The sequence below is a fragment of the Cynocephalus volans genome, chromosome 4 (genome assembly GCF_027409185.1).
Source record: "Cynocephalus volans isolate mCynVol1 chromosome 4, mCynVol1.pri, whole genome shotgun sequence".
NCBI lineage: Eukaryota > Metazoa > Chordata > Mammalia > Dermoptera > Cynocephalidae > Cynocephalus > Cynocephalus volans.
Window position 1 is genome coordinate 143,552,287 of NC_084463.1, and position 25,710 is coordinate 143,577,996.

At 51.4% G+C, this 25,710-nt stretch overlaps 1 protein-coding gene across 1 annotated transcript in view; it reads left to right on the forward strand.

Moving 5' to 3' along the window:
* TSPAN18 (tetraspanin 18) overlaps positions 1-25,710 on the forward strand; it is a 183,987-nt gene that overhangs the window by 140,361 nt on the left and 17,916 nt on the right. The window contains exons 3-4 of the mRNA XM_063094308.1: positions 17,307-17,389; positions 24,079-24,151. Of these exons, the coding sequence (XP_062950378.1) occupies positions 24,089-24,151 (63 nt within the window). The 5' untranslated portion in view covers positions 17,307-17,389; positions 24,079-24,088. The remainder of the gene's footprint in view (positions 1-17,306; positions 17,390-24,078; positions 24,152-25,710) is intronic.

Below are 25,710 nucleotides of genomic sequence, written 5' to 3' on the forward strand. Positions count from 1 at the left end.
TCCACAGGCTGCAGGGGTCTCAGAGTCCATTCCTTGGGCTCCTGCCCCCATTCTCCCAGCCCCTAAGTGAAATTTCCCCAGAAGTTTCACCTAGACCCTCCTCACCTAAATGAGGAGGTTAAAGCAGCCCATGAGGGATCCCTCCCCCACCCATCTCCCTGGGCAGTTGGGCATCTGGGGCCCCCGGGGAAATCCCTGTGCCTTGGGCAGGTGGGGGGATCAGAGGTCATAGCAACCACCTGAACCATCATCACCTTGCAGATGAAAACAGGATGGGGGTGTTCCATTTCCCTCACGGCCCCAGTGAAGTCTGTTAACAGTAATTATGAAGTTATGGGGAATTCCCAGTCCTCCTAATTAGTGTTAATGGGGGCTGGGTGAGCTAGGCATGAGAAAATAGACGTCTTTGTTTGCATTCGCAAGATTACTGCTTTCTACCTTTAGGTGTCATGTAGCTGGCTGTCTTCTCTCCCTCTCGCCACTCCCCAGGGTTCTAGACCCCTGTGCTGTGAACATGCACCCGGTCGCACATGCCCACGGACCGTCATCTCTGTGTGCGTGGGAGCATGAGCACGTGCGCGCGCACACACACGGCAGCACAGCTACTACAAATCTTTCGATCCTGGATTAAGACATCACTTTGCAAAGCAAGCACCAAAAACTGTATAGCATTTCAGCCACACTCCTAAGCCCCCTTTTGACAATACCGTTAGAGGCCCCTTCCCCCACATGGATTCCTACCTCAGAGACCCCAATGCACCGGCCTCCCCAAATTAGACTGTATGAACAAACCAATTAGAGTGGCCAGCGAACCTGGCTGGCTGAGCAGGGTAATCGTGCTCTCGTCTTACACTAACAGGCTGAGGTGCATTTTTCCCCAGGAGAGAACGAGCCAAGCTGGGCTCCCCTCTGGACTCTGTGGGGATAATGAGGCTCCCTGCTATGTAGGCTGTGGCCATCCTGGGGGAGGTTTCCTTTGGACCAAGCAGGAGGGAGGGAATGAATGAAGGAGTGAAACTAACATTTATTATGCAGTATTGGCTGTTGAGCCTGTGAGAGGAAATTTTACATAGGATGGTGCTTTATAAACTGAATTGTGAATACCCATAGTTCTCTGGCGTACTTCTCCCCAAACCAGAGGTTACACAGAGTCTCAGGATTAGCCTCGTGCGTCCTACTAGAACATCAATACTCTTTGAAGATTTGGAAGACAACACCTTATTTTCATATTAAAATTACTGTGGATATATTTTGAAGTAAGATGCAAAAAAAAATTGCACGAATATATGAGATAAAAGAAGAGACATACGGGCAGTTGTGCTTTCCCACTCTCTTCTCTGGGCTGAGTCCCCAGATTTCCAAAAATGTGGGTAACGTGTTTTCTTCCATAGCCATTGCAGGAACTGAGGAGAGCGTTTGTAACGTTCTAAGGCTTAGGATCATGGTTCAGCCACTTTGATGCTGTGAGATGTTGGGTAAGTCGCTATACCTCTCTGATCCTCTAATCCCTCAGCAGCACAATGGAAATGGTAATAACACCTCCCCAGGGCCAGATTTACAGGCATGTGACTTATGCAATTGCACAGGGCCCTGAGCTTAGAAGGGCTCCACACTTGGTTTAATGCTATGTTATTGCCATCTTGAAATTATTAATTTTTTAACAAGGGACACCTCATTTTTACTGGGCCCCACAAATTATACAGCTGGACCATCATCCAGTGCCAGGCCTCTGTGACTGCATGTTGGAGGAGCTATGCAATTAAAAGTCCAACCCAAAATGCACCCCTGACAGTGCCTCCACCAAAAGAGCCCCCTAGAATGGCCATTGCAATGCAGCTTCACAAGCCTTTGTCCCTGCCTCCAAATGAACTCCAAGAGGTAGGGCGTGAGTGCCAGGAAGTAGGAGAGCCAGGCCATCCAGGCTTCAGGTCCATCTGCAGAGCTGGGAGCTGTCCTTGCTAGTGCTGTGCTGGTGGATGTGTACAGACCCTTGTTCCCTGCGCAAGTGCTGAGAACCATAGCTTCTCTTCTCCCAAGCCTGTGCAAGCCTGGGGAAGGGGTGTCACCTCCGAGGACCCCATTTCCTCATTCATCAAATAATAATATTGAGAAAATTAAATGAGAACACAGTGAATCTCATAGAATGTCCCCTGGCACATGAGAGTATTCACTTGTGTGAGCTCTTGGATGCAGAGACCCAGCCTGAGTGACACCTCTGAGCCACTGGAGCTGGTCACAGCTCACCTGAGAAGTAAGCTACAGAGTGAAGAATCTTAAGACCAAGCCAGCCTATTAATAATGCTGAAGACCTTCACAACACGCTGTGTGACCAGGGCCAGATCCTCAGAACTATGTCTGTACAATGAAGTGGCTGGACTCAATGACCTCTGAGTCCTCTCAAGCCCTGACATTCTCTGCAATGGAAAAGTGATCATTCCTCCACGAGAGCCCACCCACCAGGACACCACCACCCAACACTCGGTGTGGGCACCAGACTGTGGGCCCCCATGTTCCCCTTGTGGCCCCAGAAGGCTGCTCAGAAAAGGGACTGAGCATCCCCTAGGGGCTGGGGTTATGGGGAGGAACAAGAAAATAAAAAGGGGACTGGCCTGCAGGCTGGAGGTGCTAGCTGTCAGTCCTTGTGCAGCAGGCCTGGGGCTCGTGCTGTCCCAGCTGGCCGAGGGGCAGTGTTGGGCAGTTGTTACAAGCCTAGACTTTGGAGACAGATTGCCTGGGTTCAAATTTCAGTTCTGCCACTTTCTAGCTGTGTGACCTTGGGCAAGTGACTTAACCTCTCTGAACCTCAGTTTTCACAGCTGAAAAATGGGGCTAACAAAAATGGGGGCACCTACCACATAGGGTTGTGGGAGTCACTGAGAACCGTCTGGCATGTACAGCTCTGTAGGAGTGCAAACTACTCTTGTGATTGGTTGTTCTTTTGGAACTTGGTCCCCAGCCAGGTCCTGGCCTGGTGAGCTTGTTCCACAGCTGAAGCGGGGGGGGGGGGGGGGCTCCTTCCGAGGCCCTGGCTTCTTGGACCCCAGCCACCCTCTGAACCCTGAAGACCAGTCCCCTCTGGGAGCTGCTGGGCTGCTATAACCTTATGGCAGGGACAGAGTATCCTGGGAAGAAACGATTTCTTTGAGCATCACTGATGAAGTTGAACAAAGGATCCTGAAATCCAGATGTCACAGGGAAGCATGACCTTAGGATGGGGTGAGGTAGCTGGGAAGTACAGAGAGCACAGAGGCTGCGGCTGTAGAATTCTCCCAGGGCCCACTGCTGTCCAGCCCTGCGGGGGTCTTCATCCCGGCTCCTCCCCTGTGAACTGAGGATATGAATACCTCGCAAGGCTGTCGGGAGGCTTCAATGACCTGTAATGTGAAAATATGTCTGTCGCCACCCAGAGCCTGGCAATGTAAGTTCCCGCGTTGTGCCGGGCACTGTTCAAAGCACAGCCACCTACTTCCTGCATCCCGACTGACGGGGCAGGTAGGAGGTACTAGTGGACTAGACCAGTGCCTGGCCCTGTTGTCTCCAGCTGTAGGCCCTCAGGTAATGGGCTCCAGGTTCTCCCTCAGGTTTGTTTCTCATCCGAACATTTACTTTGGAAAGCCCGATGTGATGCCTTCTATAGAAGATCATTTCCTATAGAATTTCTTTTCTAAAAATATTTGCAATTGATGGAGTAACGCCTCAGGCAAAGCTCAGGGTCAGCTTCGTAAGTCTGTTAGCTACAGTGCAGCCAGCTTCTTAGGTCCTCCAGGGACATGACCCAGCTCTGCACGAGCAGTTAGAGCCTCTGGTGGCTCTGGAGTCACCTAAGTGGGGCTCAGATGTGAAATGACTTGCCCGAGGTTGCACAGCACCCGGATACAGGGTCAGACTGACCCAGGACAGCCTTATTTTTAAAGCCTCCTCCCCAACCCACCCCCGACCCCCACAGGAGCACAGCGTCCATGTGGTCCCTGGGAACACCCCCTGCCCCTTGGAAACTTGCTGAGGCTTCCTCTTCTTTCCTTAAGGGGCAGCCAAGGGGAAATGAAACACCTACCGCGTTCTTCCTTTTCCCAGCATGGAGTCTTCCAGGACCCCCTGCTCCCAGCTGGGCCCTGCAGTCCTGAGCTACTTTGGGCCAGCGGGCTTTGTGCAGTGGTTCACACGTGCAAAGCCTCTAAATTAAAGGCGGCCACCTCCCTCTGGGGGTCGCGGTCCCAGGGCAAGGCTAGGGGATTTATGTCCAGGCCCCTACGTGAGGTGTGCTTTAAGAGAACATGTTCCATCTGATGTTAGCAGGTAGCCTTCCGCCTCACCAGGAAATGGCGAGAGTGTGTGTGTGTGTTAAGAGAGCGGAGAGAGAGCAGACAGCGAGATGAGACTCTGAGATGGAGAGAGGCAGAAGAGACTTGGCACACAGGACCCAAGGCCCAGAGAGTGGGGCTTCACTGAGCCGTGGAGCTAGCCAGCTGGCTGTGAAGCCTAAACTGGAACCCAGATCCCTGGACCCAAGGGCAGTGAGCTTCATCATTAAATTTCTTAGCTCTGTGGGCCACAGATTGGCCTTTATTTACATTTTTTAATGATGGGGTCATCTCATCAAATATTCAGATCACTATTTTCATTTATTTCCTTTTTTGGAGGCTGGCCGGTAGAGGAAATCGAACCCTGGACCTTGATGTTATCAGCACCACACTCTAACTGAGCTAACCGGCCAGCCCTCATTTCTAAGAGGGCAATACCTGAATCCTTTCCACTCAGAAATGGAGCCAGTGGCACCAGATGTTTCTGCAGCCTTGGCACTGGGAATCATGAACCCCGGCACAGTGGCCTGAGGTAGGCAAGCAAAAGGCGTGGCTTCCAAATGAGTGATGACAACAGCTCGGCTTCTAGAGAGGTTTTCCATGTTCCACGCTGTGTGGTTTCGTTCAACATTCACAGTGACCTGTGAGATTACCGGGTACACTGATGCTCACAAAGGCCAAAGGTAGTGAGTGGGCAGATAATTCCACCCAGACTGCTCTGGTGCCCTTGGCCTCTCAGCATGATGCCTCCCCAGAGAAGCCCAGGGAGGGCGAGTAACCTGTTCAACTTCACACAGCTGGTTAGTGGCAGAGCATGGATTAGACCCTGGGTCCCGATTTCCACTGAAACACTCTTTCTAGTGGGTTTCCCAATACTGGAGAGCTCCATGACTTGCTCCACCTGCTTTGGGACTTCTTTGGGACAACTTTGAGCCCAGATGCTGGCACCAGACTGCCTGGGCTCAGATGCCAGCTTAATAGCTGTATGATTCTGGGTGAGTTACATCATCTCTCTGTGCCTCAGTTTCCTTGCCTGTAAACTGGGCATAATAATCGTACTTACTTGATAGATTGTGAGACTAAAATGAGTTAATAGATGCAAAGTGTTTAGAACTGTGCCTGGCACTTAGTAAGCACTCAGTAAGTAACTTATCATTGCCATCATGGCCATTATCGCTATATCCCCCCTTTCCAGATATGCAGAGGAGATGACTGGCTGATTTCGCCAGTGTCCCAGCCTCCTCTCAGCTCCAGATCTGCCCACACTGCCCTTCAGCCTCCCTGCCCCTTCTAATTGCTGTTGGGCTCAGCACAGCAAGGAAGAGCCTTTCCCAGGTGCAGCAGGCTAATCAAAGCGCACATCCTTGGCTTGTAATATGTTCTGGATGGGTCGTTTATCATCCATTATGGCCTCCGAGAGGGCCAAGGCCCGCAGCAGGCAGGCTGACCAAGGCTGCCAGACAGATTTCAGGACAGCCACTCCTTATGCCAGACTCGGTTCTTCCTGCCTGGCCCTCCAGCAACCCTCATGCAGCAAAACCCTGCTCCCAAGAGCTCTCGGCAAGGGATGTGGTCCAGGGAGGTTTCTTGCTGGGTTCAAACAGGGCAGCAGATGGTGACCAGCTCTAGCTCTAGTTCCTCGGTTCCTTCAGCTTCTTCTGTTGGGAAGCTCCTCCCCATGCTGTTCAGATCCTTGCATTCCCACTCAGTGCTCTTGGCTGGGCCTCACCTGCTCCCAGGAGGCACGGCCACAGCTCCTGCCTGCTGTGGTTTAAGTCAGCCACCACAGGCTCAGTGTTTTCTGATTGCTCAGGGCATTGCCCATTACCCACAAGCCTCATTGACACTCCTGACAACCCTGGGAGGTAGGTGCCGTCTTTATCCCTGTGTTCAAGATAAGGCTGCTGAGACTCAGAGAGGTGCTGAGAACTGCCAGGAACTGCACAGCCTGAACACAGGGCTTGATCCCAGCTCTCTGGATACGCAGTTCTGTTCTCTCTCCCATTCTCAGCCCCCTGCACAACAGAGGGAAACACGTTCACTCCTAATCCTCTACATTAGCCCACGGTGAGTCCCTAAATATTCACTAAGGTCAGGGATCCACAAACTATAACCTGTGGGCCAAATCCTGCCCAGTCTTTTTTTTTGTAAAGTCATACTGCCCACAGCCACACTTATTCACTTATGTGCTCTCTGTGGCTGCTTTCTCAACTCAAAGCAGCACTGAGTAGTTGTGACAAAAACAATATGGCCCCAAAGCCTAAAATATTCACTATCTGGCCCTTTTGTGGAAAAAGTCGCCTACCCTATTCTAGATGAGTGTTTGGCAAATCTTCTTTTCTCCCCTTCAACAGGATGTCCCTTTTCTTAGCTCCTTCTGTCCTGCCCAGCCCTAGCCCAGGGGATGAGCAAGGTGGGGATTGCTGTCCCCATACTGCAGATGGAGAAACCAAGACTGCAGAAGAAGATAATGACAGGTGTTATTATTATTGTTACTATTTTGCAAAAAGGAAGTAGAAATCCTCTCCTGGAGCTCTGTGAGACTGAATACTTGCTCATCCTGGAGGCTTCCTGAAGGGATTACCAGCCTCCTTCCTGGCCTGGAAACCAATGGTGTTTTGGAGGGACTGGTGACCAGACTTCCATGGAGGGATGAAGCATCGCTTAGCTCCCTTTGTTTGGGCCCCATGCCTGTCTCCTTCTGAGCCCAGCCCTTTCGCTACCCCCACTCCTGATGCACATCTTTCTTTATGACTTGAAAGAGCAGCTGGAATGTTCTTTATGCGAGAGGAAAGAAAACAGGACTCTCTGACTCCCTCTTGTCCATCTCCTCAGGCCCAGGCCCAGATTTTGTTTGATTCATTTCCTTGTAGGCTTTTCTCAAGCAATGCAGGGCGCTTCTGTCACGGTTTCCCTGTTCCGGTTGTTTTCCTCCATAATTTGAGCTCCAAATACCTGTAGCCGATCCTCTTAGGGGAAGGGGTTGTGGCCTCCCCTAATTCGGGCCAGGTGACTAGAATCAATTGCAGTTGCCCTGAGAAGACCCTCTGTCTCCATTATTTATTACCAAGCAAATGTAAGTGGGGCAGTGTGCTCCGTGGGGCTGAGGCTCGGGCTGGACTTGGTTTCTGCTCTGATGACAGTTCCTGGGCCCCAGGGGTGTGGAGAAGCCAGCCATAGAGCCGGAGGATACTGTGAGAAGGGAGAGAGGCCTCGCCAGTCTGCCGCCAGCACAGGAAACCTGCCGTCTCTGGGGCAGGAAGACACCTGTCACCTCTGGGTGGGGGGGCTTCAGGGTATCCCAGGCCCTTGAGTTCTGGAGAGGCCTGGCCTCCATGCTGCACCCGGGCATTATCCAGGCAGGAGGAGACATGAGCCAAAGCCAGTGAAGTCCCCTTAGCGAACACAGACAGGCTAAGAGCGGAGGAAGCTCACTGCAGAAAGGAGCAAAGTGAAATTGATGGGACATTGACAACAGCCTGCCATAGTTGAGGGAACAATGAACTCAGCAGTAAAATCAAAGGCATAACATCTGGGTTGAAACCAGCCCAGCCCCAGCAGTAGCTGTGTCAACTCAGGCAAGCTCCTTAACTTCTCTGGGCCCCTCTCCCCATAAAATAATCATCTCTGCTCTGCTCACCTCACTGGATGGTTGTGAGGATCAAGCAAGATCATAAAAATGGAGGGCTTTGGGTATTGTAAAGCAGAGTATTGATGCAAAGAGTTGTGTTGTGATCAATGTAAAGCAGGAGGGGATTTGGTTAGGTGCCAAGAAGAGCTTCCCCCCTTGAGGAGGAGAAATGTGAATGAGGTAGTGGGGTTTGTCCTCGTTCCTGAAGATCTTTAAGGATAATATCAGTTTGGCTGTTTAGAAATAGTCTTGATGTTGGCAGAGGCATTGGCCAAATGCATTTGGATGTCTTTTTCATGACACTATAGTTAGTTAGGTCATTCAGGCAGGAAAGTGACCAGCAGCCATATCTGTGAGTGTGTGTGTGTGTGTGTGTGTGTGTGTGTGTGTGTGTGTCTGGGTCGGTGTCTAAATGTGTGCCTCTGTGTGTATACCTATGTGTGTGCTATATCTGTCTGCATGCCCGTGTCTGTGCATCCATATTGCTGTTGGTATACGTGTGTATCTGTATGTTTGTCTATGCATGTGTGTCTGTGAGTGTGTGCATATCTGCGTGGCTGTGTCTGTATCGTGTCGGTGTTAGTATCTCTATATACACCATGTCCGTGTGCCTGTGTCTGTATTGTCGTCTGTGTGGGTTTGCGTGCATGTGTCTTTGTGTGTACAGTGAGATGCTGAAGCCAAGCCTCAGGCTGACTCATCTTTATTACTAAGTGGTTGGAAAAATTTCCTCTTGCTGTCCTAACCAATTTGGGAAGATTTGGACAATGTACCAGGGTGAAAAAGGATTTAAATGTGATTTTTATTTATTTTTTGTTATCCAACTTTCTAAATTTGGGCTAATAAGAACTAGATGAAGAGCGCCAGCTCTGGAGTTGACTGCAGAGGCCTGAATCCAGGGTCCGCCTATTACCTGAGATCTTGTTTCTTCCCTTCTCAGGGCCTCAGTTTCCACATCTGTTAAATGGGGGTAACAATGCCTAACTCAGATGGTCACTGTAAGGGCCAAGTGAATTAGAACAAGGAAAGCCCTTAACACAGTGCCTGGTCTGTACACAGGTGCTTCAGACATGCTAGCCGCTACTATTATTAGCCATCATTTGTGTCTGGCCCCGGCTCCTGATCAATGGAGTAGAAAGAGCACGGCTTTGGAGCCACACTGCCTTGGGCTCAAGTCTGCCATTCAGCAGCTGTGTGGCCTTGGGTGGGTCACTTCATCTCTCTGATCCCAGTTTTCTCAGCTGTCAATTGGGAATAATCATATACTTGCCTCAAAGGCTTACAGTGGGGCTCAAAGGAGAGAATGTAATAACTTACTAGCACGGTGTCCACTGCACAGCAGGCATTTAGGGGAAAAAGTAAGTTTCCTTTGTCTGTCTGCAAAAGGGCCCACCCCAATCCCCCAACGTACCTCCAGCCATGGAATTCTGTGTCTCACCTACTGCCTGAGTTCCAAATGCCACCTGTTTTATCCTGTCAGACACTAAATACAGCAATGGAAGCCAGGAGCTCTGGGGGTGGAGGGTGTGAGGATGGGGACTGCTCTGGCAGGAGTTGCCAGGGCTCCCCCACCCCCTTGCCCCGACTCAGGTCTGTGCCCTTTCCCTCCTAGTTCCCAGGCTCCTTTAATACCCATGAAGCCATTAAATATTTAAATCCGGGTTGTGCGGTGGGCCAGGTTGCCCAGCAACCGCCCTGCATATTTTGGGATGGATTACCAAGTCTTTCAAAGGGTCTCTTTTGAGCTCCAGGCCCTGGGGGGATGAAATGTGGGGAAGGAGAGCTAGGGGGAAGGAAGCAGGGGGCTGAGGGCTTCTGCTCCCCTCTGAGGCTTATAGATGCAGTTGGCCTTGAGAAATAGCCGGAAAACTTGAGGGTCAGAGAGAGGGCAGAGTCTGGACTCGAACCCAGGACCCTGCCTGCCAGCTCATTGTCTTTGCCACTCGCTTCAGCCTTGTGGTGTGTCGTTTAAAATAAGTCATTGGCCAGCAGGTGCCCTGGCACTTAGCAGTAGCATGCCTTCTGGGTCCAAACCCCTGTTTTTTCCTCTCCAGGTGGGCCACTGTGGGAAACTTACTCACCTCTGTGAACCTCAGTTTTCTTCTGGGTAACTCCAGGATAGCTCACCTCCTTTCAAATGAGGTTGGACGAGTGCTTAGCATGATTCCTGGTGCACATGAAGCAGGAGCAGTTATTATATTGATAATATTACTATAATAACTGAATCCCTATTGGGGGCACCATCTGGTACCCCCTGTATGCCTTGAAGGGACTCAGAGGAAGTGGGAGAAATGGCCCAAGCCACCAAAGGATTTATAATCTTGTGGGGAACGTACATTCAGAGGATACTTCCAGGGTTCCCCATCCCCGCTCCCTCCTGTCCTGGCAGCTCCTGCAGAGTCCAGGGTGCCTGGGGGCTGGCTTTGCTTGGGCTGCATTTTGAGGTCATCCAGCCCTGACTGTGCTACTTCCAGCAAGTCCTGTCCCCTCTGGATGCCACTCTCTTCCGCTATAGGATGGGGGTGACCTCAAAGTTACTTTCTGGCTCAGTGCCCCCTCCAGTATTTGAGTTCCAAGGCAGCCCCGAGGCCCAGCTGGGAAGGATGTGCCAGAAAGCCATGGGGATGGCCTGTTCTCCCACACTTAGTCCCATGGGTGCCTTCCTAGGAAGTGGGCCCAAGGAGGGATGGGACCAGTCCCACAAGGTCCTCCTGGTCACCATGTAGACCCCACTCTTTGAAGATGATTTCAGGGCTGAGGTGAGTGGCTGAGAGGCCTAGAGCCCCCCACTCCTGGCCAGAGGACCTGTCAGCAGTTCTCCTAGCACCTCCTTTCCTGTATTCAATTTCTCATCACAAACCTCTGGGGGAAGTAGAGAAGGCTTCAGCCCCCACCTCAGCCCCAGGAGGGTTTCCAGAGAATTCACATCTCCTCTGAAGACACGTGCTGGCTGGTCCCAGCAGGAGGCCAGTGGCATTGAATCATTGTCCAGTTTGGGCTACCTAGGAGGGGAGGGGGTCAAATGGGATACAGAGAAGGAGGCCGTGAGCCAAATGCCCATGCTAGGTGATTTCAGAGAACCCAGGGCTCAGCTGCTGGGAATGATGGGGAGAGAGAGCCCATGGGGTTTGACTAGCAGATGGATATTGGCTGGTTACATGGGTACCCCCCCTGGGTACCATGATTTTTTGGCCCCCCAGGTAACCCCCCCGGGGGCTTCTCACCTTGAGGTCTCTGAACCTGATCAAGTAGACCCCTCCCAGGGGTATGCAAAAAGGAATATTAGGGCTAGAGCCTAGAGGTCTGAGGGTGGACAAGCTCCCCAAGGGATTTGCAGACACTGGTTGACCCCCTGTCCTCCCCCTTGGCCCTAAATAGGTGGCCACAGTGGCCTCCCTTCTCAGAGACTTCTGTCCACTCCACATGCTGTTTAGCTGGAGTTTAGGGTTTTGGCCCCGGCTCCCCTTCCCTGCTCCCAATGTGGTGCCCTTTGCTCCTGCTGCAAACTTTCTGCCCCTGTGCTGGTGGGGGCTGAGCAGGAAGGGGGACTTTGTCTGGGGAGGGATGCTGAGGACAGACTGGACTGCTGAGCCGCAGGTGGGGTGGGGCGTTCCCTTCAGGGATGAATGATGTTCTCCTCTTGGGGTCTAGGGATCGCATAGAACTCAAGGGATTGGCAAACTTGGGGAAAAAAATTATATCTACACTTTCATTAACATTTAACTGAAATTGAGTGTTTCCTTCCATTATGGACTCAGGCAACAAACTACATTATGTTAGCAGTACTTAAGCCTTTGTCATCAGTAGATCTAAGCGTATATTTTCATATCACCTAAAAATTGCATCAGATTTCTTGAAATGATGATAGTTATCAGATCTTTCGCTAGATCTTGAATTTCATGTGTTATAAAAGTATTTACATTACTCTATCACAAATTTGGGGGTTTTTTTTTGTCATTTTTTCGTGACGGGCACTCAGCCAGTGAGTGCACCAGTCATTCTTATATAGGATCCGAACCCGCGGCGGGAGCGTTGCTGCGCTCCCAGTGCAGCACTCTACCAAGTGCGCCACGGGCTCGGCCCCACAAATTTGTTTTTTAAAAAATACTTTGATGACTGTATTTCAATATAATTAGTTACCTTTTTAATCCTATGTATTGTATTTTATGCATTTAAAAGGGGTCCAGAGGCCTCAATGGACTGCCCAAGGGGTGGGGAAAAGGTGAGAGATCCCTGCTAAGGGGCCAAGTGCTTGGCTTAGAGTCAGGCCGGGTGGCTCTTGCAGCCTGGCTGAGTGACCTGAGGCAGGTTGCCCGCCGTCTCTGAGCCTAGTTCAATCACAAATCAATTGGGAACAGACCCATCTCCTGGGATTCTTGTGAGGATCCATATGCCCTTAGTTCAAGGCCAGGTATACAGTAAGAGCTGACTAACATCTGGTTAGTGTGAAGTTTCACAAAACTTTCAGGGAGGCAGCCTGGAGGATGAGAAGCAAGACTCTGTGCAGGTGAAGCCCACAGCAGGTGTTGCCGGAAGCCCCTGCTCATGCGAGGCTGGGCAGGGGACATGGTGAGGACTGCTGGACTGCTATGGCTGTGAGCCCCCGTGTGTGTTTGGGGGAGACATCTGGGATGCTGAGGACACAGTGACACTTCAGGGCAAGGCTATCATCAGAGGAGCTTCAGAGGCTGCTGCTGGCTGGTCCCCCAGACCCAGGTCCAATGGGCCGTGGGTCAGCCCTTCCAGTCTGTCTGGCCAGTAGGATTCCCACAAAGGCCGAGGGTGCTCACTAAATGGGGAATGAATGAAAGAGTGCATATAGGCAGGAACAAGTGAATGAAATGCTTCATAGTGTGAATTAACGGTTGGTTGGAATAATGAACGAATAATTGTTGGTTGGAAGGAAGCTTGTTTTTAGACAGTCCAGGAAGGCCACAGGTGGACGCTCTCAAATTGTGTGGAAGCAGCCAGGCGGTCTTCCCCCTTCTCAGGCTCTGGGGTGGCTGCAGGGCTGCCTGCTCATCCCAACAGCACACTGAGTCCCCTTCCTTCCTGTCCCCTGGTGCCCACACCATCACCAACACCAGGGTCTCCTGGCCACAGCCTGTCCTCCCTGGGGCCTGGGGCCCTTGTTTGCCTGGAATGTCCGCTTGTTCCCTCCTCGTACCTACCTTCCTCAGATCATCAGGCTTGGCTGTTGGGGAGCCTTTCCTGGAGGACTCGGCTGGGCCCAAGGACAGGGTGTGGATGGCAGCCTGGAGGAGAGAGGGTCTTCACTCTGTCCTCCCGCCGCCCCTCCTGGGCCCTTGAACTCAGTCACTCTCCTGCCTCAGCTACACCTGGCTATGGGATGCTGCACTGGACTTGGACTCTGGTGTCCTGAGGCCAAACCCAGTTCCTTATACATGGAGTGACCGCCACTGTTCTGTGCTCCTGCCCAGGCTCACACTGCCCCATTGCCTTGCCTTCAGCACCCTGACCATGGCAAGGTAGTCTCCATGAGAGGGTACTGAGCCCTACTCCCCAGAGGCCTTTGCAAACGGGCTCTTTCAGTGCAGTGTCAGGTGTCTAAGATAGGGGGATGGACCCAGTGACCTGTGTCTGGAACCAGCGCCTTCTGTGGCTTACGTCCAGCCCTGGTTCATGGGGGAATAGGAAGCATGGATTGTGGCAAGGATCACTGTGGGAATCAGCAGGCTCGAAGTCCCTGGAATCACGCCTCTGGAGCACAGCCAGGAGAGAAGAGCAAGGAACCCTGTTTTGTCCCAGCAGTTTATCTGACCTATTGTGTGATTTTGGGCACATGAGCCTCAGTTTCCTCATCTGTAAAACCCGAGTGCCCACCCCACACGGTGGTTGGGAGGATTCAGTGAGGTAATGCGTGTGAGATGTCAATCTCAGGAGGCTGTCTTGATTGATGGGAGGAGCAGCAGGCTTAATATGAGCAGCTCCTTGTTCTAGACATGCTGAGTGAATTGGGGCAAGACCCTGTCCCTCTCTGGGCCTAGCACCCCCAATGTGAAATGAGGAGTTGGAGACAGCACAGCTGTAAGGCATTTTCTTCTTTGAAGATTCTCTGATGGAGACGGCCCCATGGGAGCTCTGGGTGGGACAGAGGGAAGGGCTGGTGGCAGAGACAGAGCACCCAGCCTGGCTCCACGCATGGACTAGAGATGGGGCCTTCCCAGATGCTGCAGATACTCATGCCCCCTTGACATTCATGGTTCAGAGTCTGGGGGCTGCGGAGGCTGTCATTTAAGATCCGATTATACCCACAGCAGGCTCTGCTCATGGTTCTGTTAACCCTCCAGGCACCTGCCCCTCAGGAGCCTAATTAGATTTTATCCCCCACTCAACTGTGCCCATGTCCCTGCATTGGTGCCATTGCCAGGCACGCCAGGATTTCTGGCCAATTGCTTGTTTATGAGACCGTCTGTCTTGGGATGAGGCCCAGCCGGCACAGTCAGAGAGCAAATAAGTCCTCCCTGCTCAGCCTCAAACCCGATCTCACAAGAATCATTGTAATTCTTACAAGCCTCGGGCCCACGTCCTGATGAGGGAAAGATACGGGTTTTAGGGTCCAGCAAACCTGGCTATGAATTCCAGCTCTGGGGCCTTTCTAGGCCCTTGGAGCCTTAGTTTCCTCATCTGTGAAAGGGAATGATGATTATATCATCTACCTTGCAAAGCTTTTTGAGGATCAAGTAAGATCATCAGCAGTAAACACCCATAACACAATGCCTTGCATTGTCATTAGGCTCAACAAATGTTAACCCATCCCTGTCCGTCCCCCACCACCAACCCCACGCACACACAGGCCTCCCCCGTTTCTAGGCCCCTCTCCTACCCCACCCTGCAGTCAGTGCCTCATTTCTCCATCCTGCCCAGCATGCCCAGAACACTGACCGGGTGATTGATTCTCACTAGACTTGAGTGAGTCCTTGAGAGAGGGCAGCCAGTGGCCTCTGTGACTTGGACCAAACCCAGGGCTGGCACTAGCAGGCACCCAGTGAACAGGAAGGAAGGAACTGGTGTACTGCCTGGAGAGCGCTTTCTCCTACACCATCCCCTCCAACCCTCAAAGTGGCCCTGGGAGTTAGATCTGAGAATCCCCATCTCACAGATGAGGAGACTTGGCCCAGATCTCACAGTTCAGCTGCTCCAGGTTGTGCCGGAACACAGAGGACCTGTGCGGCTCTGCCCTGGACCACAGCGCCCCCACCTGGCCGGGTGCATACAAGACATCTCTTGGCTCTACATCAGCCCAGACCTATGAGCTTCCTCTGATGGGGGCTTCTCCATCACTCATGTCCACCTGCCTCCTTTTCTCTCTCTCCAGAAAGCATGCCAGGGGCCAGGGGCAGTGAGAGTGAAAGGAGTGATTTATGAACTGAGCTATTCTTCGTAATCAGAGAGCCCCTCCTGGGCCTCACTCGGTGCAGATGGGGCTGAGCTGCCATCTGGGGCAGTGGGAGGGGCAAGATTAATAAAGCTGTCTGGGCCAGGCAAGGGTCTGCTGAGGAGAACCCTGAGGCGCTGCGTGACCCTGGCCCCATCTCTGCCCCTCTCTGGGCCTTGGGGCTCCCATCTGTCAAGGGGTGACAGGTCTAGGTCATCCCCCACAGTCCTCCAGCTGGCTTGGGGGAGGATTCTAGGAGCTTCCCAGGACTCTGCCTAGTTGCCCGAGTCTGGGCAGAACAGCACTGGGTTGGAGATATTAGAGACTGAGGCCTGGTGCTCCCTCTCTTTGGTGTCTTCTCTCTGTTGCCATGCCCAGGGACTGGTGTCTTGTCAGGAGCTCTGGTTTGTAGTCTAGCAGACTTGGGGCTGAATCATAGTCATATCTTACTAACCATGTGAATGAACCTTCTCTGGGCCTCAGTTTTCTGATCTGTAAAATGGGATGATAATAGTACCCACCTCCTAAGTAAGGATTAAATAAGAACATGCAAGAGAAATGCATAGCAGAGTCTGATACATGGTCAATGCTCAATGCTATTAGTTTTCAGGCTCAGTTATCACAAAATCGTAGCAATAAATCTGAATTTGGGGCCGTTTAGGGGAAAGATGTTTGTATCTATCCTGACCAAGCCATATGTCCATGGCTCTCCCCCACACCTGCCTCCTCTGATAACTGGTGAATGTGGGTTGAGTATCCACTTATTTCTGATATATGATGATGCTGGTAATAATAGCTTCCCATGGGGCGACTGCTGTGCAGGTTTCCAAGTCCTTCCATACCCATGGTACCATGAATTCTTATAACCACCTTTGACTTCAAAATTGATCATCAAATCACAGTTTTCAGGGAACCTGGCATCAAGGGAGGGTAGTGACTTTCCTAAGGTCTCAAGGGAGCTGGCCACGGCAGGCTCTGCAGAAGCAGTGGTGATGAGGGTGAGTATAGCAGCTATCACATGGACTGCCCTCTTCCAGGACAAGCAAGGGCTAGGTTAATGGATAAATGGGTGGACGGAGGGATGGGTGGGTTGGGTGGATGAATGGAAGCATGGATGGATGTATGCATGCATGGATTTGTGGGTGGAGGGAGAGGTGAATGAATGAAAAGGAATCTTTCACCCACCACCCCTTCACTGACCCCAGACAGGCTGGCACTTGTGTGGGAGGGAATCTGAACAGGCATCTTGAGACCTGGAAATCTCTCCCTTCTTCCCCATGGGAATACCCACCACAGTCCAAGCTCCTCCAGGCCTCAGATTTTTCTTCCTGGGACTGTCCTCTAACCCAGTGTTTGAGCAGGACCCGGCTGTGGAAATCCCCACCGGTGTGATAGAACAAGAGTCTCCATATGGGCCTATTTGACTTCTGAAATCAAATTCTCATTTCCACTGCTGGAAGCTGACCCTCTAAAGGAAAATTCTGGCAAATCCTTATGCAATGCCAAGGAACCCTTCCCAACATCAAATTTCTCTCTCGTGGGAGTCTGGGTTTCTGGGGAAGGCGTTTGATAAGCAGGGTCCTGTTGGCACTCTCTCTGCTGAAGCATTGCTGCAGATGCCCAGGGGGCATCAGGTTTCTGGTCCACCTAAACCCACCATCTCCTCCCAGTTCAGCAGCCACGAGCAGCCATGTCAGCATAGATGTAGCCTGTGACAGAAACCACAAGTTTCTTGAAGATGTGGTTCCCAGCAGGGGCACCCAGTAGCTGCCATCCAGGCAGAAGATGGGCACCTGTGCAGATGTCCCCAGATGGAGTGGCCCCAGGTGCTTAGAGCTTTTCATTACTGCTAATGGGCCCAGATTAACAATGCACCCGAGTGTGTGCATCAGGAGGGCAGCTTTTCAGAAACAGCCCCTTTAATGTGGCAAGTCCTTATTGACTTCCTATAATGATTGAATATTTTCTTTTATAGGACAAGCTGGGCTGATAAAAGATAAATACACAAGCCCCTTTGACAGGAGACTCCGTCCTGCAGATACCTGAAGAACTGCCCAGGTGACAGATCAGCAGTTGCGTCTCCTCTGTACACCTCTCCTCCATCACCTGACACTGCCCCATCTCTCCCTCTGCTTCTGCCTCAGTCAGTCTGTCTTGCTTTGTCTCTTTGTCTTTCTATATCTGTCTCCTGCGGTCTTCCCCTCTTTCTGACTTGTCTTTGTCTATTTTTCTGGTTTGCTGTCTCCACTGTTCTCTGTCCCTATTTTCTTTTCCCACTGTGTATTCATTCATTCATTCATTCATTTATTCATTCAGATATATTCATTGAGGACCCACTATGTGCTGGGCACTGCTGTAGACACTAAGAATACAACAGTGAACAAAACAAGTCTGTGCTTTTATGAAGCACACTTTCTAATAAAGACAGGTGCATGCTCCCGAAATAAATAACTACAACAGAATATGTGCTGTATCCACAGTGCATCGGGCTAGGCTTCCAGACTCAGGAATTGGTTAAGAGCTTCCAGACTCGCTAATTGGTTTGGTAACTCGGCCAAGTCCCCTTTCCCTCTCTCAGCCTCAGTTTTCTCATTTCCAAAATGAGGGTGCTGGGCCAGTTCAGTGCTTCCCAATATTTTCATGACCACGGACTTCTTTTAGATATGCTGGTAACATAGGTTATTCAAGGGCCAGATCTAAGTCAGCACTCAAACAGTAGCATCGAATCAAAGTTTCCCTTAAATTCTCTTAAAGCCCTTGAACATCTGGTTTTGTTATGCACAGTTGGTTGCATCTGGGGGTCACGTTTTATGATAAAACATCTGTAAACACGGGACCCTCAAGTGGCCAGGTGAAGGGTTACTAGGACAGGCGCACAAGCCTTGAGACCATGAGATCCATAGAGCAGATCTACAGCTCCCAGTCCTGCCCTTCCTGGGACAGATGCCCTGTGGAAGGGGGGGTGGGATCAAAGTGCCTACGCTACTCTCAAATGCGCTTTCCAGGCGCATGTGGGGAGTTGAATTCACACTCAGCTTGCCCGTGGTGCTGACGTCTGCATTTCATCCCTGTGAGCCCCAGGACTTAAAGTACTTTGTCTACCAAACAGCGCTTCCTTTAACAAGTCATTTATCAAGTGTATGTTAAACGTTCTCTAGTTTTTGTACTGCAAAGTCATACAGACCTGGTGGTTAGAGCTTCTGAACAACTTGAGCCATGAGGTTACCACCCTGGGGTTGTTCAGTTGCTCCAGAACTCAAGACCCTCGCCTCTTGAGCCAGCCTGTGGTGATGAATTGATTTCTGAGATGTTATTTGAAATACTGGAAATAACTTTAGGATATTGCTAGTCTCAGGGAACCCAGCTTGAGAAACCACTGAAGGCAATTCCTCTCCCTGCTTAAAAATCCTCCTCTTCTGAGTTCTCTACTCTCCTGCCTTGGGAGAAGTGCAGCTAATGTGCCTGGTATCTGGGGAAGCAGGTGAGAGGAGCCACCGTGTGTCAGCATGGCATGAGGAACTCTGCATGTATCATAACACATAATCCTCATTTGGTACAATTTCCTGAGAAGGTCACCTTTCCTGGTCCCATTTTGCAGACATGAAGGCAGAGGCCCAGAGTGGTTATATGACTTGTCCATGGTCACGAAGAAAGGAGGTAGGAGGGCTGGGTCCCATCTGACCCTGCAGCCCCCACCCACACTGACATTGTCCCCCAGGTCCCTGTTAGATCAGTGGGATGGGGAGACCTTTGTGGGCCTTTCACACCTGGCCCAGGGAGAGTATGTTATTTCAATTTAGCAGATGGGCCCCAGTCTCTTTCCTAAGTGCCTTTTGAATATCTTTTTTGAGGAGCAACACAGACCGTGCTCCTAATGGTCTCAAGTTTCTTCTCAGCCCACTGTCCAGAGATTCTTCAAGTCCCACCCCCCAGAGGTAAATTAGGGAACTGTGCTGTGGTGACTTAACTTCCAGAAGGATCTGGGAGTGGGTGAACCTAACAGCCAGATCCAGGCAGAGACTGGTGGTCCCGTGTATCTGTCTCTGTAGTCTGACCAATTGGCTGTAGAGATGTGTCTCCACATCCAGAAGCCCCTTGTCAGGGGTGGAACAGGCAAGCATTGGTCTTTTGGCTTCAGTCTGGCAGGGACTGATAGCCCAGGAGGCTGTGTCCCCTGGATAGTGGGAAGTAAAGTAATATAGGAGGTGTGAAGACAAATCTGCACTTTGGAGGAGAATGAAGAATCGGGGCAAGGGAATCAGCATTCATTGAAAATGATGATTAAGGGTTGCAGCTCCAGATTCAGACAGACCTGTGTTCACATTCTGGCTCAGATCCTTCTGTGCTGTGTGACCGTGGACAAATGATTCCACCTCCCTGAACCTCAATTCCTTCACCTGAAGAATGGAATTACATTACCTATTTCCTGGAGCTTTATGAGGATTAAATGAGATTGCACGTGTTTCCTGGAAATAATGAGAACTCAGGGTATGCCAGCTGTTACTAGTCATGTTAAGCTACCATGTGCCAACGCCTTCACTCAGTATCTTCTGAGCATGATGAGGAAGACATTATTTGTACCCGAACTTTACAGAGAAGGAAACTTAGTTGCATGCAGTTCAGGAACTTGCCCCACCCGCTAAGCCTGGCAGACCTGGGATTCAATCCTCTATTGGGCACCAAAGCCCTCTTTCCATTCGCCCACTCTGCCTGAAGCTGGAACCCAGCCCCCACATTCTCCATCCACCCTATGGCCCGTATCATCTATTTTTCTACCCGACTCACCTTTGAGGTTGTTGGAAGTTCTTCCCAGGAGACACGTCTCCTTTTATTGAATTTGTCTGGGAGCCCAGCACTCTGCAAAGCCCAGCCCATCAGATGTAATCTGCAATGAACGTGGGATGTAATAAATACAGGTAGCCCATTTATGAGCTGCCATATTTATTATGCCCCTTAATTGCTAAACAGCCAGTGCTGGCTGAAGCTGGATCCTACCCTGGAGAGAAGCTCTGCCTGGGTGGGCAGACAGGAGGGATGCCATAGCCTCGCCACCTGCACAGACTTCTCAGCCTCTCACTTCCTTGGCTGCTTCTGCCCGCTGAAGGCCTGTTCCTCCAAGTCAGAGTCTGATAGAAGAAACGGACAAGTCATCAAATTCCTGCTTCATCATTTTACAGATGAAGACGCTGAGATCAGAGAGAGGAAGTAATTCGCCCGAGGTCACACAGCAGTGACTTACAAGGCAGAAGCTCTGTCAGTCCAGTGCTCCTTGTGCTCTTCTCTCTGCCTGAACGTCTACTCCTGGATCAGTGGGGCACAGGATCTGGAATCAGTTGAATCCTGATCCGTGTGTACAAGCTCCATGACTTTGGGCAGATCGCTTGACTTCTCTGAGCCTCAGTGTCCTCATCTGTAAAATCGGCACAGTGCCTTTTGCCTCATGGGGTTGTTGAAAGATTAAAGGCAGTCGCTTCCTAGAGCTGGCATGTGGCTGGCCATGAGTCAGTGCTCAATAAATGTTCTTTCCTGTTCTCTTTCCCCTTTCTGAAGAGAACAGGGTCTCTGCAGATGTGTGGAGTTGAAGTCAGCCAAGAGCCGGAGGGAGACAGGGGTTAGCTCGAAGAGGCCAAGAGTGCAGGTCATGTCCTGGGTTCCTAGTCTGACGGGGAAAAACAGGCCTGAGGGGAACCTATGAAGGCAGAAGTAGGTGTGGTTGTGTTAAGCTCTGTCCACACCCCTGTGTGCCAGGTGCGGTGGGTCCTTTACGTTGGATTTCTCTTTTGAGCCTCACAGCACACCACAGTGCAGGTCAGTCATAAATGCCCACAGTTACAGATGACAAAACTGAGGCTCACAAGTTGAGTCACTTGCCCAAAGACACGGCGCAAAAAGATAAAGAGCTGAGATTGGAACTCAAGTGTGTCTGACTTCAGAGCCCATGCTCAGAAACACTGAGATTAAATGCAGGTTAGATGCTGCTTCTAGGCCGGGACATGGCTGGTGGATTGGCCTGGAAATGGCATCCTGGGGAACTGTTCTGGAGGAAGAGATCCTGGGTTTAGTGATGAAGGAAGAGGTGAAGTCCCCACAGCCAAGTATGATGGTCAAAATGTTTAACAACCGGTGGCACTGGTGCAGACAAACCAGAGAGACACCAGCTAAACAGCAAACCAGCCATCCCCATGTGTTCCCAGTGAAAGTCCTGCCCATTGCCCACTGGGAGGATGGGGCCTGGAACAAGGGCAGGGACAGGTCCTCCTGGTGCCTCCTATCCTGTGCAGCTCTGGGCTTCCAGGTCTCAAGAAGATCTGGAGAGAAAGGCAAGCCAGGGGGCATCAGGAGGGGCCACATGGGACTGTCCTCACCCTGGAGAGGGCACAGCAGAGAGAGAAAAGGGAACGCAGAAATTAGAGCCCTGCTGCTGGCTTGCATCCTTGTGCCGCCACATTTCTAGCTGTTGGGGGTGAGGAGGACATGGACGGCCTGACGCATGCAAAGCCCTTAGCCCAGCACCAGGGTGGCTACACATGCTGCTTAGTTAACATTCCCTATGTTGAGGGTTTTTATTTATTCCAAACCCTGTACAATCCCTGCTGCATCCCAGGAGGGATGTCATAGCCACCATCCCACTCCTCTGGAATTCACAGGAAGGAATTCATAGCTGGTGATATAATGGTACACACTGCAGTGGGGGCAGTGGTGGAGGTCAGCAGAGGCCATGGGAGACTAAGGAAGGCACTGAACTCAGCTCATTGGGGACAAGGGGGGGGGAATCACAGAAGGCTTCCTGGAGGAAGTGACACCTGTGACAAGTCTTGAAGGATAAATAGGAATTAAGTGGGAAGGGATTAGGTAGAAGGCAATCCAAGCAGGAGGGATTAGAACCCCAGTCACTAAATGAGCATTGGGGAGATACCTCTGGGGGACTCTCTTTTGATGTTAGTGATGGGGAAGTCAAGGCAGGGAGTATCAAGAGGTGGCTATGGAGGGTCTTGGAGAACCTTGGAGTCCACAGTTAGAGGGTGCTTGGTCTCCTGTAGAAGTTGGATTTTTAGCAGGGGAGTGATGTGGCTAGATGTGTTTTATGGAAAGGTCCCTCTGGAGGCAGGAAGCACTTGACTGAAGGGGACTGGCTGGAGGCAGGGAGGCCAGTCCCAGTCAGAGGCTGTGGCTATGTTCAGGTGAGAAAGGAATGGGCCAGGAGCAGGGCTGAGGCTGGGGGCTTTTTAGAGGCTCCTGGAATGGAGAGGATGGTGTGCCAGATTTTACCTGCAAAGGCATATGGCATTTCATGAGCTCAGGCCATGGCTGATGTAAGGATTTGTGGTGACTGGAGCACACTCCTCAATGGTTGTTGTGAGAATGAGGTGAAAGAATGTGTAAGGTGCTTGCACAGTGCCTGGCTCCCCAGACAGTAGCTACTGTGGTTAAGATTAATAATAATAAGCCTCACAGCAACCTTTGGAGGTAGGACTTGACCTTATTTTTGGATGAAGAAAACTGAGTGCAGCCACGTCCTGTGGGAGGAAGTAGGAGCTGTAGAAAGTGATCAAGCACCATCTCCCCACATCATCCACACCCAACACTTACTCCCAGAACCCTTTGCACCAACTCCTGTTATCCAGATACAGACCACCTGCTGGGAGCGCCTACACAGAAACTCAGGGCTGGCTTGAATTCTGGCCCTGCCCCTTACTAGCTGGGGGACATTGGGCATGTTGTTTTCATTCTGAGCCTCAGTTTCATCATCTGTTACCTGCATCTCTAATCCTGGCCCTAAGTCTGTCCCCAGGGCTGTGATGAAGAACATGTGATGATACCAAATACCAAGTTCAAACAAGCCTTGAGTACCTTGAGGTGTGACTCATGGTAGCAGATGCTACCTGCTGCCCCCAGGGGATGGAGAAGGACCACATCTCATTGGTTTCAAGCCCCAGTGCCTGGCACACAGTAGATGCTCAATAAATGGCTGAACAGAATTATGTTCAGTGACTCACTACCGTAGGTGCACTTTTAAGCAGAGACAGGGAAAGCTCCAAGCGAGATGGGATGCTGGATGTCTCAGGATGGAGGTAGTCAGGGCTTGGTTAGGGTCTGGCCCCAGGAGCCGGGCGTGGACCTCCAGGTAGGTCCTTTTCCATTCAACGCCGCTGCTCACTGGCACCAACGACCAGCCTTGGTCAATCCTGTAGTTGGAGGGCACATGGGGTGGTGGGAGTTTTGTCAGGCCTGGGTTCTGATCCTGGCTCAGGGACCTGGCATGTCCCTCAAGGCTCTGAGCCTTAGTTTTCTCACCTACCAAATGGAAGGCTCGCACCTGCGGTAAAGTCATAACGTGAAGCAGCACCACCAAGCACTTAGCACGTGCTGGACGTTGTGCTGAGCCTGTGACTGCATTATTTCAGTTCATCTTCACAACGCTGCTAGGAGGAATGCTCTATTTTTTAATCCATTTTAAGGTTGTAGAGAGCAAGACTCAGAGAAGTGGAGTAATTTACCCAAGGTCACACAGCAAATGAATGGTAGAGCCAGGGTTTAAACCCGCACAGGCGGGCTCCAGCGTTCTCACTCCTGATTTCAGCCCCACAGGGCAAATCGCTGTCCCTGCGAGGGGAATCATTACCTGCCTCCCTCTTTCTTCACCTGCCAAGGGTAGGACGGGCGGCTGGGCCCCCCATGGGAAGGAGCCGGGGTTCTTTCTGGGTGGGGTCCCCAGTGGGAAGACTGAGGTGGCCTGTGTTTTGTAGGTGGGACACCATGGAAGGCGACTGTCTGAGCTGCATGAAGTATCTGATGTTTGTTTTCAATTTCTTCATATTTGTAAGTATTTCTGGGTCTCCCCGGACATCTGCTGGGCAAGCAGAACCGGGTGCTGCTTTGAAATAATCACATTGGGCCGAGTCCCTGGGGCGGGAACAGGGGCCAGCACTAGAAGCAGATGTAGCTGCCCAGCCAGGCTCTCATGGGGGGTGGGAGGTGGGCCCCCAGCAGTGCCTGCTCACTCCAAAGAGCCCATCATCATAGGAGAGGCATTTTGCACAGACCCAAGGATGGTTCAGCCCCTCTGGCAAAGGTGGGGGAGCTCAGTCCCAGCCACTGTGGTAGGATATGACCGCTGGTGGGGAGTGGAGGAGGAAGAGGGAACGGAGATGACCAGAGGGCTACAAGGACCCCCAGCCCACCTTATCCCCCAGAGTAGATTATAGACATCAGAGCTAAACCTCTCTGGGACCGGGAGACCTGCATTCAAATCCCAGCTGTGCCTCTTACCAGCTCTGTGATTTGAGACACATTTCACCCCCGTGAACCTCAGTATCTTCATCTCTTAATGACATACCTCAATAGCTTTTTGAAAATTAAGCAAAGGTTAGTCTACAAAGTACCTGGGATGTGGTTGGTGCTCAGTGTTGAGCTCCTCTGTCCAGCCTGTGGGATCTGTATGTGAAGGGGCAGAGGCCCTGAGCCCCCCCGCTGGCAGCCCACCGGAGGCTCTGCTCAGGCCCCACCCAGGCCCTGTGGCCTCTCCTAGCAGCAGAGCCCCATTCCCAGCTTTTTGGGCCCCCACAGGCTGTCCTGACCCAGCCTCAACCTTTGATCTTGGCGCAGCCAAGACCTGGATGAATAAACTCCAGTAGTGTCCTTCAGGGCAGGTCACTGTGAAGGACAGGCCCCTTTTCTGGCCAAGACTGACTCTGTCTCTCTTTCTCCATCCAGTTTTTATACGTTTCAGTAACTCCCTTGGAGTCCCTTTCCTGCCTCATAATTCTAGAGATCCAGGTGCCTACAGACTTGAATTCTAGACCCAACTCGCTACTTTACGAGCTGAGTGATCCTGGGCGAGCTCATCCCTCCTCCAGCCCCAGCGTCCCCACCTGAAATGGGCTGGGCCACCTGGGCCACCTTGGTCTGTGCCTGAACCCTCCATGGGGTAAAACTTAGCATATAATTGCTGATTCCCCAAACCTCCAACTGCAGTAGGGAGGAATGGGCTTTACTGGAGGTTTTATGGGGAGAACCTGGCAAAAACGTATTTGCCAGTCCTGTTGTGTCTTCTTCCTCTCTCCTCTGCTGCTGGGTCCCTGCTCTCTGTCCCACATCTGCCCAACTGCACCTAAAAATGTCTCTTGCCCCAAGCCATTCGGCTCTTCCTCTCAGCTTGCAGATCCCACTTGGCCAAACCTAATCTCAGCAGTTTCCCTCGGCCTTGTCTGCCATTCCTCACTCATGCCTCTAGGGACCTCAGGTCCTCCCACCACACAGAGATTTCAAACACTTTGCAGCCCTCAAATCTGCTGGTGTCAAACCTTGGTTCTCCCCATGACAGATCTGCTTCCAGTAATTGTCTGTGCCCAAGAAAAATGGAAAAGCTATTTATTGAA